Source organism: Megascapheus bottae, chromosome X (assembly GCF_031878675.1).
Source record: "Megascapheus bottae isolate mThoBot1 chromosome X, mThoBot2.hap1, whole genome shotgun sequence".
Taxonomy (NCBI): domain Eukaryota; kingdom Metazoa; phylum Chordata; class Mammalia; order Rodentia; family Geomyidae; genus Megascapheus; species Megascapheus bottae.
Window position 1 is genome coordinate 71,734,677 of NC_143547.1, and position 16,121 is coordinate 71,750,797.

The window sequence follows — 16,121 nt, forward strand, 5'->3', positions numbered from 1 at the left end:
ATTTGTCTGTGCTAGGCATGATAAGGAATGGGTTGGGAAATAGACTACATAATTGCTTCAATTCTGCGTCCCTTTGCATATGTTCATTATTGAGAATCAATTCCAATTTGAGACAAGACTTTAATTCCTTGTAAATGAATAGAAAGTGAGTAAGTAAATATTCGGTGTTTTCCTCAAATTATGTCTCATAATGTAAGAAAACAGTGGCAAAAAGCCATCAACAGATGGTGTTTTCATTAGCCAAAGATCTATTTTTCAAAGCGTTTTCATATTAATGAAGCAAGGTTGAAATTAGAGTCATCTTGTCAGTTCTAGTTCTATGTTGTTAAAACGTGCTGGCAATCTGAAAATTGCTAGGAGGCCACAGCAAGCTAACCATTTGCCATAATTTTGTGATGGTAACCCAAGGCCCATAGTCTGACCAGACCCCAAATTATGTGTTCAGCCCTAATTTTTGCATTCAGTAGATTTATAAAAGCCATAAGTCTCAGTTCAGAGCCATAAATGAGGAACACACAGCAGGAATCTTAGCCCTGCTATGCACATGAATAATTCATAAAATATCAATTTCAGGACCAGTGTTGCAACAGGTTGCATGTACTTGTTAAGAACATCTTCCCTGTGGAATCCCACATTTGAATGGAAACATATTACAGTTGGCAACATGGATTTTCAATATTGTTGCAGCTCTGAGTTCGTCAATCTACATTCTCTTTACCTAATATGTCAATATAGTCATTTTGTGATACATCAAATTTCATTGACCTGGGAATTTGAATTCCTCTGCCAGAGGAAATCATTAACTGATTGGGTCTATTACTAATTCCCATTATCTAATTTAAGCTAGATTATTTAATTAGACCGAATTCTGTCATAGTCACCTAAGAAGAGCCACTTCTTTCCTTTCTCTCTCTCCCTCCTCCCCCCCCCACCTTTCTTTCTTTCTGCCAGTCCGGGGACTTGAACTAAGGGCTTGAACACTGTCCTTGGGCTCTCTTAAGGCTAGTGCTCTACCCACTTGAGCCATAGCATTATTTCCAGCTTCTTCTGTATATGTGGTACCAAGGAATTGAACCCAGGGATTCATGCATGCTAGGCAAGCACTCTACCACTAGGCCATGTTCCAGCCCAAGAGCCACTTTTTCTACTCCTTACATACTCTTAAATTCTGTGTAATATGGCAACTGTTTCTAAAACCATACTGAAATTCCCTTTTCAAAGATTACTGTGCCCTCAAATTACCAAATTCAGATGTCTTTTATCTATACACACCGTCTTTATATTCTCTTCATATTTCACAGCAGCAAATCCTTTCTTAAAACATGTCTTGCACTCATCCTCTTAAATTGGTCCAGATCTATAATAGCAACCACCTTAACTATTGCTGTCTCTATGTTTCCAACATCTCTGCTTCCATGTTTTCCTGTTTAAGTTTGCCACACATGCTACTGCTAGGGTAATGCTTTATATGTGTAATTGCCTTGTTTAACAGCTTTTGATAAGCCCCCACTACAAATAAAGGTACATATCCAAAGTCTTCATAACAGAGCTTTGATCCACATTTCTAGCCTGTCACCACTGGTAATAGTACTTTCTTGAAGCTGAGGGAAACTGCCATTTCTTGACCATGCTTGGTATTTTATTAACTTTTTTGAGACAGAGTCTTGCTGTATTGCTCAGGCTGGCTTCAAGTTTATGGGTTTAAGTGATTCTCCCACCTTAGTCTCCCAAGTAGCCAGGACTACAGATGAGCTAGTCATTGTGGCTGGAATATTTTGCCATCTTCAATTACTGCCCATTAAAATTCCTTTTCTACTATGCGAAGTTACTACAGCATCCTGAACAAAGTAGTTGTTCATTAAAACTTTTGTTGCTTTAAATCTCTGAGCTTCCAATTACTTTCTTCTCTGACATCAATTTAGCATACAGATGAAGACGAAATTATGACTGTCCTTCCTTTTTCTTTTTGTGGGTCTTGGGACTTGAACTCATCCTGACCATTTTCCCTGAGATATTCAGCTCAAGGCTACTGCCCTACCCTTGAGCCAGGCCCAATTTCCCCTTTTTTTCTAGAGGTTAATTGCAGATAAGAGTCTCATGTCGTTTTGTACTGAGGCAGGCTTTGAACCTTGATCCTCATATCTCAGCCTCCTGAGTAGCTAGGATTACAGGCGTGAGCCACTGTGCCTGGCTCTGTCCTTTTTCCTTCCCTCCCATTATGTTTGCGTAAGCCACTGTGCCAGGCTCTGTCCTTTTTCCTTCTCTCCCATTATGTTTGCTAGGGAGACCCACAGATTGAGATGGTACTAGGATAAAAGAAATTAGAGAGCTGGGTGTGGTGGCTCATGCCTGTAATCCTAGTTACTCAGGAGGCTGATGTCTGAGGATCCCTATTCAAAGCCAGCCTGGGCATGAAAGTCCGTGAGACTCTTATCTCTAAGTAACCACCAGAGAATTGGAAGTGATGTTGTGGCTCAAAGTGGTTAAGTGCAAGCCTTGAGCTGAAATGCTCAGGGACAGTACAAGGCCCAGAGTTCAGAGTTCAAATTCCACAACTGACAAAAAACCCCCCTATGATCACCCCGTACACAACAACAACAACAACAACAAATCACAGAGCTAGGCACCAGTGGCTCGTGCCTGTAATTCTTAGCTACTTAGAATGCTGAGATCTGAGAAGCACAGTTCAAAGTCAAACTTTGCAAGATATTCTGTTATTCTCTTATCTCCAATTAAATAGCAAATGCTAAAAATGCAATTATGCCTAAAGTGGTAGAATGCCAGCCTTGAGTGAAAACAGCTAAGGCTCTGCGTTCATGTCCTTATACACCTGCACAAAAGCAAATATATAAGATAAAGAAATCAGGGAGACATCCCCAAGCTGAGAAAAATGAAATAAATTGTGAAAAATTACTCCAATTAGGGAGAAAAAAATCAAATTAACCAAGAGCAGTCTGGCAAAAGTGAAGCAAGAGTTAAACTGGACTTCAGAATCCAGTTTAAGAACAGTGAAATCAGATTAGTCCATAGAAATACATTGGTGTGAATGTGAATAGATCCTATGTGACATCATCATAGGAACAGTGCCAAGGTTATTAGGAAACTACAGCTACTTAGTAGACAGGAAAGAGGAAAAAGCATGAGACTCTTCTCTTTTTCCATGTCCCCTTACTCCCCAGTAACTTTTCCATCCTCTCTTCCAAATGTATAAACTTTGAACAACTACCAATTACGGAACTGTGGAAATTGAAATGAAGCAATGAAGGGAAGGAATCTTGAATAAGGGCCAGGATGTTGGCATAAGACATTTGAAACAAACTTTGTAGGGTGTTGGAATGGTGAGTGTGAAAATTTAAGTAGACTACTAATAAATATATAATATTATCCGACAGGGGCAATGGCTCATGCCTGTAATCCTAGCTACTCAGGAGGCTGAGATCTGAGGATCAAGGTTCAAAGCCAACCTGGGCACAAAAGAACCTGAGACTCTTATCTCCAATAAATCTGTAGAAAACAAAATAGGAAGTGGGGCTTGGCTCAAGGATAGGGTGGTAGCCTTGAGCTGCAGAATTCAGGGAGAGCGCCTAGGCCAAGTTCAAGCCCCAAGACCCACAAAAAAAAATTATTCACAAAAAAGGCAAAAAAAAGCCCACCAGAATAACTAAGTTAAAATAGGGAACTGGAAACATAGACTCCAGTCCTAGCTTTGATGAATATTAGTTATATTACTATAAATCAATTAAATTTCACTCCAGTTCTCTCAGTAGAATGCTAATCTCTCCACCATGAGATGGTTAAAATTATTAAATAGTATGCATAGAACTACAATGGCAGAGTGGCAAATAGTAATCATCCAATAAATCATACTGTTCCTACTGCACTCACCTATAAAAGAGATGATAATGCTCATTTTTATAAGTTTTGGGATTGCTTGAAGGAAAAAAAAGAGATATTAACAAATGAAATTACTTTAGGAAGTCAAATTTAGTATAATACTATAAAAACACTAGATTGATTTAATGTCAGTAAGTTCTTATATCCATCTACAAAGTCATGAATATCATCTTTCCCTCAGTAATGGCAGTCTGGACCATCATGGTTAAGTAGTACCTACAACAGAGCTTGCTTGATGCATAGTGTTTAGAGACTCTTTGTAAGATTTGTCTAATGAAAGATAAAATAATGGCATTCGCAGGGAAGTGGATGAATCTAGAGCGAATCATGTTGAGTGAGATAAGTCAAGACCAAAGGAACAAAAGGTGCATGATATTTTTAATATGTGGCTATTAGATCCAAACAGTACAAGAGCGAGAATTCAATATTTGTGTACCCAATGCTATGGTATTGGAAATATAAACACAACTACATAGACATAAAAACTTATGACTCTGTAGACATAATGTTTTATTACATAGATTAATATGTATCTATGACATACAAACCCTCAGCCTAATTTTAATTATGTTCTAAAATCTAAGTGTCAGTGATTATATATAGATATTCCCTTCCTGAATACTTGTTTGTTAAACACGTCATTTGAAATATGATGTAAGAATTAATGTTAATAAATTATTTAATTTAAAAAATGAAAAAAAAGATTTATCTAATGATGCATAGTATTTTGTCTTTTGTAATATTTGTCTAATGGGCTCGGTTGAGATTAGTGATAGAGCACCTTCTAACACATGTAAATCTCTAGGATCTATACCCATCACTGAAAAACAAACTATCTACTGGCTGATTGATCATTACATTGGCTGTCATGCTCATTATTTTTGTCCTTTTTTTCTCTCTGTTTCCTGCTGGCTTCACACCCTCTACGATGACAGCAAACTCTGGAGATGAACCTCACCAACCTGGTTAAACGCAACAGTGAACTAGAAAATCAAATGGCCAAATTAATACAGATCTGCCAGCAGGTTGAGGTATGTAACAGGAACCCTCACAATTCTTTCAGAGGAGATGGTTTGGGTGATCCTTTGGGGGGAATTAGGTTTGGTCAAAGTATCATTTATAGTCATTTGAAGTGATGGATAGTCTACAAAGTCTCATTTCTTTATGGTCCTTATTCTAAGGAAAGGAACCAATATTTATCAGTTTTTAAGAACTATGCAGTGGTGATGGATTAGGGAAACAACAGTCTGAAGGACACTCCCTTCTTTCTAAGGAACAGGCATTAGGAGATTCTGAAAGGATATGTAATTGTTCCTTCCTCAAACTGGAAATGATCACCCCTTAGAGAGGTTACTGGTATATCAAAGGCAAGTTGTAAATTCTGTGTCCTTCAGATAGGTTAAGGTTCATTCAGTGTAATATTATTTTAGTAATAATATAATCAGGACTATCTTTTCTCTTCCTAGCCTCCTCTTTCTTCCTCCTTTTCTCTTCATCCTGGCCCTGTCTAGACCATGCTCTTTACCTAGTGCTTACCACCTTTCCACTTATTCTTGACATCAACAAGTCATATCTGTTAAAGTGAATTATAATTACAAGTGAAAGGTTTTTAATAAACTGTTACCAATTTGAATTTAGAGTACAGATTAGAAGAGGACTTAAACTCTGTTTCTAAGCATAATAAAAGAAAGATATTATACCTTTTTTCTCAAGAGCATGTGTGAAAATTAACTCTATCTGCTTAGTTTTGTGTGAATTTCATGGAAGAACTAAGGGTAAGGTCTAAAGTCTAAAAAGGATTAGAGAACACACTGTGTAACTCTTAGTGGACTTAGACTGGGTAAAAATATTTCTAATTCTATTTAGATCCCTATAGTCTAGTTCCACTATTACTTAGGTGACAGATAAATGTAACATATTGAGTTTATTGTGCTTATTTTGCTCTTCTTTTAAATCTGCGTTTATTTATTTATTTATTCTCGGTAATACCTGGGCCTAGAATTCAAGACATTGAGCTTTCAAGACAAGTACTCTCTCTACAGCTTGAGCCATACTTCTAGCCCTTGAGCTGATTTTGTTTTAAACAGTAAAATAACTTTATTGTTATTCCAGTTGATGATTCCTATTAAAGGACTGTGTAGAGTCTTCTATGAATAACTATATATTCTTTCCTCCCTCCCTCCCTCTCCCCCTCCCTCCCTTCTTCTTCTTCCTCCCTTCCCTCTTCCTTCCTTTCTTCCTTCCTTCCATCCTTCCTTCTTTCTTCCAGCTGCACTGGGGTATAAAAGCCTTGAAAATACTAGTCAAGTTACTCTATCACTTGAGCCAGAGATTGACCCTTTTTGCTTAATTTGTCTTTCAGATATGGTCTTGCATTTCTGCCCAGGCTTCAGTCCTTTTCCCTCTACTTCCCAAGTGGATTATAGATGTTTACTACTATACCAAGCTTGTTTGTTGACATATGGGTCTTGCTAACTTATTACCCAGACTGGCCTGGAATGAGGATCCTTCTATCTTTGTCTCCTAAGTAGCTGAGATTACAGGCATGATTCTTCATACCCATCCCTTATTTGGATTTGTTAAATCTGTTCCTTCCTGTTGAGTATACATACTTGCTCGATGAGTGTTTCTCAGCAATATAATCCCTGATTGTGCACTAAATTTGCCAAACACATTGCTTTTCTATGTAGAATACATAAAGTAATCATTTGGCAGAATGGGTAGGGGTTGAGAAGAAGCATAAGGAATGGGAAGGAAGAATATTAGAATGTAAGCTGGAAGACTGGGTTCTTGACCTACTTCTTCTACTAACTAGTTGTATGAATGTAAGTCATTTAGCTTCTTAGCTTTAATATCCTTTACCTACAAAACGAGCAGTTGGACTGACTCTTGTGACCTTCAATGACTTTGCAGATTTCATAGACTACAATTCTGTGAATAATTATTTTCTGAGTTCTGTTCCTTTTCTCCACTGCCTGTCTCATGCTTTCCAAAAGAGGAGGAACAAAACAGAAAGTATTTCTGAGTGGTTTTCAGCTCATCAGAATCTCTCATGTTCCACTTATCAAAGATTCTGATTAGGCTGTTAGATTACAGAATAAGAAATCCACACTACTGAAGGGACAAGGCAGTATTGTAAGTAGGAGACTAGATAAGGGATTCCTAGGTTTAGAATTTGCATGATTGAAGGTAAAGTAACAGCTAGAAGTGAATAAAAATATGACTAGGAATTTAACAATAATTTTCCTCATTCTAATCAAAAGGACATTAAGTACAGAGCAAGCTAGAGCCAAATAGCAAATCTAACAGTTTGATACTATTGTTCATTAATATTAGAGTCTCTTTTCCCCACTCTGGGAAACTCACAGCCCTGTCCAGCCTCACCTACACATAGCCCTGTTCCAACCTTTTGGAGCCTATTCTAGTAGCCAATCCCTTATGTTCTGTTCATGTGGCAAGAATTAGTCTCATAAAACAACTCAGCATCATGTTAGTAAAAGACTCACTCTGGTCTTTTGAGTAAATTTTTCAGTCATGGGACTTGAAATCTGGACCTAGGCACTGTCCCTGAGCTCTTCAGCTCAAGACAAGTACTCTACCAATTTGAGCCACAGTGCCACTTCTGGTTTTCTAGTGGTTAACTGGAGATAAGTGTCTCACAGACTTTTGTGTCCAGGCTGACTTTGAACCATGATCCTCAGATCTCAGCCTCCCGTAGGTAGGATTACAGGCATGTTCAGCCAGGTGATGTATTAACAGTGTCTTTCTGAAGGTAGCCTTCCTTCCTGGGCCTTAAGGAGGTGACACCAATGTTGTCACATATAAAGAAATTAGAAGAAAGAATAGGCTCATGAGAGCCAACAAAGTAGAAGCACCCTTAGGATTGTTTATTAAATCTAATCATGTAAATCACTGTCTTTCCTGGCTACACAAAAGACCAATGTTTACTAATATATCTTTATGCATGGCATTATGCAAGAAAAAAAATTTAAAGGCATGAGTACAGTATCTACTCTTTGAGGGATTACACAATGAAAAAAAATCCACCCAAATGTAGATATATTTATGTAGGAAATACTGACAGTGGAATAAAAATATGAAATAAGTCTGGGCGAGGTGGTTCATGCCTGTAATCTTAGCTAGTCAGGATGTTGAAATCTGAGGATCCCGGTTCAAAGCCAGCCCAGGCACTAAAGTCCTTGAGACTTATCTTCAATTAACCACCAGAAAACAGGAAGTGGTGCTATGGCTCAAGGGGTAGGGTGATAGTCTTGAGCTGAAGAGGACATCACCAAGGCCTAAAGTTTAAGTGCCACAACCAACATAAAAAAATATGAAATGAGAACTGAGAAAGAATAGTGAGATAATATAATAAGGTTGATCACAAGAGTGTATTTGGGGAGTTAGGATTTTGTCCTTGACAGGGACCCTTCAAGATGGTTTATGGAAGACTATTGCTGTCACTTGTGACATCATCCCTTCTGAATGGTTAGAGATGCATCTTCCCTTAACTTCCCCTTAATAATAGGATGAATCCAGCCTGCTTATTACACTCATTCAGCATTGAGCCTATGTGCCCAAAAGGCTTCAGGCAGTTTAAGAAGATGCTTAACATTTTGTATATGCTAACAAATACTTTATAAAATGAAATAAATAGAATGCTGTTAATCATGAGAGTCAGACATTGAATGGTGATTTGGGTTTTTCTTTTCCTCTAATCCAGGTTTAGGTGTTTACGGAATGGCTGTAAACCTTTTCATTTCACTTTGGGTGGGGATGAATGATACCAGCTAAGGCACTTCTGAGAAATCTACTTTCCTGCCAAACCTGTTCCCCTTCCTCATTGTCTGGGAATGTTTTTGTCACAGGTTGACTTTTCATCTAGAGGCCATGAATACTGCCACTCCATTTTAGTTCTTTCTCCCTGTTCTCTATTCTCCTCAGAAAGTAAACAAAGCTGCCGTCTTCCTATTATTACAGAAATAAGAGATTAAGATCGCCATAGATTTATTAGCTGAATTGTAGCTTATACTTGCTGCTCCACTTTCAGAATTCAGTAAATGGACAGTTGGAAATAATTTCTTTTGTGGCTGGAAAGCATGGGAAGGAGGTAAGAGGCAGACACAAGACTCCCTTTAATCTGGTTAAGGAAGGACACACTTCGACCTTGCTATTCTGGCCAGTTGATCTCTATATATAGTTCTTTGTCCTGGCTCATCAGGCATCCTTTGTTTATATTTCCAAAGGAAATCTCTGTATAATGCATATCTAAGGGAAAATGTATACCAGTAGATGGATACTTCCTTTTGGTTTCCAAGATTCCATGGTTTTATGAATACTAGGCATTCCTGAAAAATTGCCAAAGGGAAAATAACTAAATACTTAGTAATCAGTTGGTCAACAATATTTTTGGAGCATACAGTATGTACCCAGTATGTTGTGCAATTTCAAGTCTACAAAAGAATACTGTGGTTGAGAAGCCTAATGGTCTATTTAGGGACTGTACAGCCTCTAGGGAGAAAGAAGAGTGTTTATAAAGCAGCATGGAGATTAGGGATTACTAATGAATGAAATGTAGCCCTTCCAATTTTTTCTCATTTAGTTTTGTTCTCAGCTTTTTGAGTCCTGAAGAGACAAAAGCATTTTTCTGAATATCTGTTGTGCTGCCTTCATTTTCTCTTCCCCAGAACTGCTGCAATACAATGATTAATCTATCCAAAAATCTTCCTGGGCAGGTCAATATCTCTTTCTGGCTTTTCTGAAGCTTTTTAAGGGGCTGGAACTGGTCTTCAGCCCTAGGCAAAGGGGAAGTGGTAGAGAGGGACAATAGGAGAGGAGACAAGAGACAAGAGAGAGAAGAAAGATTACAATTTGAAAAGTAGCTTCCCATGCCAGGCACAGTGGCACACCTGTAATCCTAGCTACTCAGGAGGCTGGGATCTAAGGACTGACGTTCAAAGCCAGCCTGGGCCCTAAAGTCCGTGAAATTCTTGCCTCCCATTAAACACTAGAAAACTTATAATGGAGCTATGGTTCAAGGCGTAGGGTGATAGCCTTGAGGTGAAGAGCTCAGGGACAATGCCCAGGCCCAGACTTCAAGCCCCAAAACCGACAAATAAAAAAGAAAAAAAGAAAGAAAAGTAGCTTCCTTTGATTTGGGAAATTTACTCTTTCTGTCTTGTCACTAAGGCTTATTATCTTCATCATTTTTCAAAGCCTTTGTACATTTCAATCTTAAAAAATAAATAATTATTGTAAAGGTGATGTACAGAGGGGTTACAGCTACATGTCACGTGCAGAGTGCATTTCTATTTAGACAACGTCACCCCTTCCCTTGTTCTTTCCCAGTTTTTTCTCCTATCCCCACCCACAAGCTGTATAGTTCATTTTCAACATAGTGACTAATAAGTATGATGCATTTGTTCACTCTTTGGCTCTCCATTTTTGTGTCTCTATTACCCTTCCAAAGATGGATAAATGAACAAATAAGATGAAAAGAAAAGGTAAACAAAAGCAACTTCTTTCTATTTCCTGGAGTTAATTTCAGTATTGTTTTGTATGAATAGATCCACGTAGGCCTTGCACCTTTGTGTTGCTCTCCTAAGAGTTTCCTCCTTTGGTCTTACACTGTGTAAATGCCTGGAGTCCTGTATAATTGATCATATCCCAGTTCATTTTAGATCTTGCTTCCACATATGAGAGAAAATATGTGGAATTTGTCTCTCTGAGCTTGGCTTACTTCATTTCACATGATTTGTTCTAGGCCCAACCATTTCCCTGAAAATGACATAATACTATTCTTAGTAATGGCTGTATAAAATTCTATTATGTATGGGTACCACATTTTTGGAATCCATCCATCTATTGCAGGACATCTGGGCTGTTTGCACAACTTTATTGTGAATAGTGCAGCAATGAACATGGATGTGCAAGTGTCTTTATGGTGTCCTGGCTCATGATGTTCTGGATAGATGCCCAGAGTTATATGGCTGGGTGGTAGGGAAGATCTATGTTTAGTTTTTTGAGGAACCTCCAGAATGCTGGCCAGAGTGGTTGTACTAGTTTATATTCTCAGCAACAATGCAATAGGGTTTCTTTTCCCCATATCCGCACCAACATTTGTTGCTGTTCGAATTCACAAGGTTGACCAATCTAAGTGAGGTAGAATCTCAGAGTTGTTTTGATTTGCATTTCCTTTATGGCCAGGAATGTTGAGCATTTCTTCTTATGTTTCTTTGCCATTTTAACCTCTTCTGAGAATAGATTTTAATTTTTAGGGGGCTGGATATTTCTACTCTTATTGTTCAGTAGAAGGATATTTGGGTTGGGTAAGACAAGAATCTTTGAGTTTCTGTAACATATGTCAGACTCCTTCTCCAACTGCAAGAAATACATATGTCTTTAAAAATTAGTTATAAAGGCTTGGCACCAGTGACTCACTCCTGTAATCCGAACTATTCAGGAGGTTGAGATCTGAGGATCATGGTTCAAAGCCTTCCTGGGCAGTGAAAACCATGAGACTTTTGCCTCCAATAAACTACTAAAAATAATACAGTCTAGAGCTTTGATTCAAGTGGTAGAATGCTATTCATGAGGAAAAAGGAGCTCAGGGACAGTGCCCAGACCCTGAGTTTAAGCCCAAGGACTGACATGAAAACGTTATAAAATCTCAGACTACATTCAAAATTTAAAGTGAAAAGTTTAAGTTAGGAAAAAATAAAAAACATAAATAAAACAATTTTTGTCAGTACTAGGATTTGAAGTCAGTATCTCAAGCTTGCTTGGCATCTTTGCTTGAGTTAATTAGATATGGAGTCTTTTGGACTTTTCTGTCTGGGGCTGACTTCAAACCTCAGTCCTCCAAGTCTAGCTCCCAGAGTTGCTAGGGTTAAACATGTGAGCAACTAGTACCCAGTTAAAAAGTTAATTTTTAATAAAGCATTCCTGTGATGATTTTTAGTATGTGATGCTTGAATGTTTTAATTGGCTAGCTAGAAAGAATGGAGTGTCTAGCAGAAAGAATATAATCTAAACGATTCAAGCACAAATATATTTGTGGAAGACACCTCTAGAAGCACTGAGGACATGATAAAATGAAGGAGTGATTATAGTAAAGTGAATCAGGGGAATTTTAATGGAGAAAATGCATTTTAGCCAAACATCATGGGAAGAGAAATTAATTACTCCTTCTGTTGCAGCAGACAGCAGAGGTATTAATGATAAGTTATATGGAGAAAATGGTACCGTAAGACCCTACATATATAGCAATAAATAGAAAATGGTTGCTGCCTTCAAGGAACACACAGATAGGCTGAGAATCTGTTAGGCAAAATGACAAATGAAATGTGGAGTGATTGCTGTTTTAATGAAGATAAATACAAGATGACAAGCTAGCATGGAGAAAGAAACATCCACATCTGCTGGAGGGATTTAGGAAAGGCTGCAGAACGGAAATAAAAATGGAATTATCTTGAAAGATGAGCAGAATTTTGCCAACAAAAATTGGGGCAAAGGACTGAGAGAACAACACATAAGAGTACAGAAGAGGGATGAGCATAACAGTATTCAGAGAACCACTGGAAGTCAGAATTATTGCAAGAGCGGAATCTAGAAAAGTAGCTTGGGCCCCAGTAACAATGGGCCTGGTATACCATTATAAGTGTTTGGACTTTATTCTGGGGAGTCTACAGAACCATAGAAAGATTTTAAGCAGGGAGATAACTATATAAGAGTGATACTTAGGAAGCATTGCTAAGCTGGGCACTGGCGGTTCCTGCCTGTAATCCGAGCTACTCATGAGGCTGCGATCTGAGGATCACGATTAAAACCTAATCTGGGCTGGAAAGTCTCGAGACTCTTGTCTCCAATTAACAACCAAAAGGCCCAAAGTAGTGCTGTGGCTCTTGTGGAAGAGGAGGAGGAGGAGGAGAAGGAGGAGGAGGAGGAGGAGGAGGAGGAGGAGGAGGAGGAGGAGGAGGAGGAGGAGGAGGAGGAGGAGGAGGAGGAGGAGGAGGAGAAGGAGGAGGAGGAGATCGAAGAGTATAAAAGGAGAAAGATGGAAAGATGATAGGAGGGAATGGAGGAGGTAGTGGAGGAGGGAAGGAAGGAAGATGGTACATTGCTAAAGCTATAGAATGAAGGATGGAGCAAGAGTTAGAGTAAAGGTGAAGATTTTTACTGAGATATATGAAGACCCAGCCTGAGGCAGTGACTGTGGGATTAGGGAGGAGGGCATATATTCAAAACATTTCTAGAAATAGAATTAACATTACTAGATGCAATGTGTGAATGAAGGAAACTAACAGAATGACCTGTAGATTTCTTCCTTTAGTGCTGCCTTTAACTAAGAAACACAGAAGTAGATGTGAGGTTTGTGGTGCATGGCGACTTCCAGTAGAACCAACAGACTAGATCTAGAGGCCAGGAGAAAGGTTAAGAAAACTCATAGACATGGGAGGAATCAGTATCTAAGTGACACATCTAGCCACTTGAATATGCTGAAAGAGAAGAGGAGCTAGGACAGATCTCCAGTCTATATTGTTTGTCACTCAAAATGCAATAAAAAATCTGACCTTCCAAAAATAAAAGACTGTGGAGCTTCTGATAAGATTATGAAGTGTAGTATATATTTTAAGAATTAAATAGAGGAAGTAAATTATTCATTTGTGGAATTAATCAAAGGTTAGATAGTTCATCTGTAAAGATTACAATAGTAAGTGCCACTAAGGATTTCTCTTGTTCCAGGTAAGATGTTAACCCATTTAATCCTCACAAACTCTACGATATAGACACTATTATTCCTGCTTTATGGATAAAGAAACAGATACAGAAAGATTTAACAATTTCCCAAAGTCATGCTTCTAGCTAGTAGCACAATAGGGAACTGGATCTAGACACTTTAGCTCTTAACCAGAGCCTGTGTACCTAACTACTCTATTAACCTTCCTTTTCTAAAAAAGAAAAAAAAGAATACACAGCCAGGAGTTTGGCCTAGCGGTAGAGTGCTTGCCTACCAGGTTCAATTCATCGCTACCACATACATAGCTGGAAGTGGTACTGTGGCTCAAGTGGTAGAGCTCTAGTCTTGAGAAAGCCCAAGGACAGTGCTCAGGCCCTGAGTTTAAGCCCCAGGACTGGCAAAAAAAAGAAGAGAAAAAGTAATTAAAGAAAAGAATACACTACTTTATTGTCTCTCATTCATTACTGGTGCTTCCTGCCCATTTTTGAGCTATACTTGGGGAAAAAAAACTAGCTAAGTTTGGTGGCTTATGTCTGTAATCTTAGCTACTCAGGCTAAACCAAGAAGACTGTGGTTCAAGGACAGCCCACACAAAATGCTAGCAAGTCATCCCATCTCAACAAATAAGCTGGATGTAATGGTATACATCTGTGGTCCCAGGTACATGAGAAGAGTAAATAGAAAGATTATGATCTAGACTAGCAAGGGCAAAAAGCAAGACCTTATTTGAAAAACAAGAAAATCAAAAAGATTGGGGAGTGGCTCAAGCAGTTGAGTGCTTGCCTAGCACATACAAGGCCCTGAGTTCAAACCCCAATATTGCAACAACAACAACAAAACCCTAAAAGTCACATGTGATGGCATACATCCATAATTCAAGCTGCTTGAGAGACAGAAGCAGGCAGACCATGATTTCAAGGCCAGTCTGGGCAAAAGTAACAGCAAGGCCCTTTGCTAAAAACAAACAAGCAAAGAACATGGTTAGACTCATGACTCAATTGCTAAAGAGCTTATCCTGCATCCCCTGAGTTTAACAGTACTACAATAAATAATTATACATAAGTACATATAGGGAAAGAGGGAGAAGGAAAAGAAGAGAAAGAGAATGCCTGTTGTCTAGGCAAAGCTCAGTGACTGATGGTGGGAGGAGGAGAAAGAGGAAAGAAAGATGGAGAAGAGAGAAAATGGGCAAGAGAAAGATAACTCATAGGTAGGGATAGTTACTGGTCACATTACTGTATTAGTACTTATCGGTACATCTTTTTACCAAAGATTTCTATCCCTGACCATTGCTTTTCCAATTACATCTGTTATTATTTCTTTTTTTGCTCAAGGCTAGTGCTCTGCCACTTGAGCCACAGCACCATTTCCAGCCTTCTCTCCCTCCCTCCCTCCCTCTCCCCGCCCCCTCCCCCCCCCCCCCCCCCGCCATCCTCTCTGTAATCTTGGAATTGAACCCAGGGCTTTGCACCATTTCCAGTCTTCTCCCCCTCTCTCCCTCCCTCCCTTCCTCCATCCCTCCCTCCCTCCCCGCCCCCCTCCCCCCCCACCAGCCTCTCTGTAATCCTGGAATTGAACCCAGGGCTTTGTGCCTGCTGGGCAAGCAATCTACCAGGAGACCACACTCCTGGCCCTTCTCTTGTTATTTCTTTTTTTTTAGGATTTTTAAAAAATTTATTATAAAGGTGATGTACAGAGGGATTACCAAGTGTCAGATGAGTACAATTCCCCGCCCCACCCCCCACACCTCTGTCTCCCTCTCTCTCTCTCTCCCTCCCTCCCTCTCATTATTTCTGAGGGGAGAGAAAGATAGTAGTTCTCAAATTGTCCCAATCAATTTCAAATTTTGCATGTATGAATCAGAACTTTCCTTGAAAAAGGGAGGGATTATAAAATTGGGAATCTCAGTCCTAAGGCCCTTTAACAACTTACCAGTTACTTATGCAAAGGTGACAAACAATAAAAGTTTGTTTTTGTTCAGTGCACTGCTAGTCTTTAGTTTAAGTTTTACTTAGTAAGGAAAAGTTTATTGCCCTTCTGCAGGAATATCGAAAGGGTTCTTTGCATTGATACTCAGGTAAACTTGCCTATTATACTGCCCAAATTCCTCTCGATTACTGCTTCTAAGGAAAAGCAAAAAGTATGCTTTCTTCTCAAGTGGCTTAAAAAGGAGTTTTTTTTGAAATTTTTAAATGTTTGTTAGCAAAAATGTTCTGTGAATATTTTGTGGGAGATGAAAGAGTAAAGAAAATGCATTCAATAGCTCAGGAGAAGGATCTGGGCTACTAAGCACCTCGTGAGAATGAAATACCTATTTGGAAACCACTGTGGAATTGTAGGTGGAAATGGTTTTCATGAACAATGAAAAATAAGTGCATATTGACCTGGTCTATTCATTTATATTGCAGTAATGACTAATTCACTCTATTCCATTCAATCTTATTAAATATATAGCAATTGACATTTAATGTAGATGAAAAGCCTCAAT

General features: G+C 38.8%; 1 protein-coding gene across 2 annotated transcripts in view; it reads left to right on the plus strand.

Annotated features, from left to right (window-relative positions):
• Nucleotides 1-16,121, plus strand: part of Mid2 (midline 2) — a 96,001-nt gene that overhangs the window by 29,102 nt on the left and 50,778 nt on the right. For both annotated transcript variants that reach the window (XM_090326920.1, XM_090326921.1), the window contains exon 3: nucleotides 4,830-4,925. In XM_090326920.1, the coding sequence (XP_090183046.1) occupies nucleotides 4,830-4,925 (96 nt within the window). The remainder of the gene's footprint in view (nucleotides 1-4,829; nucleotides 4,926-16,121) is intronic.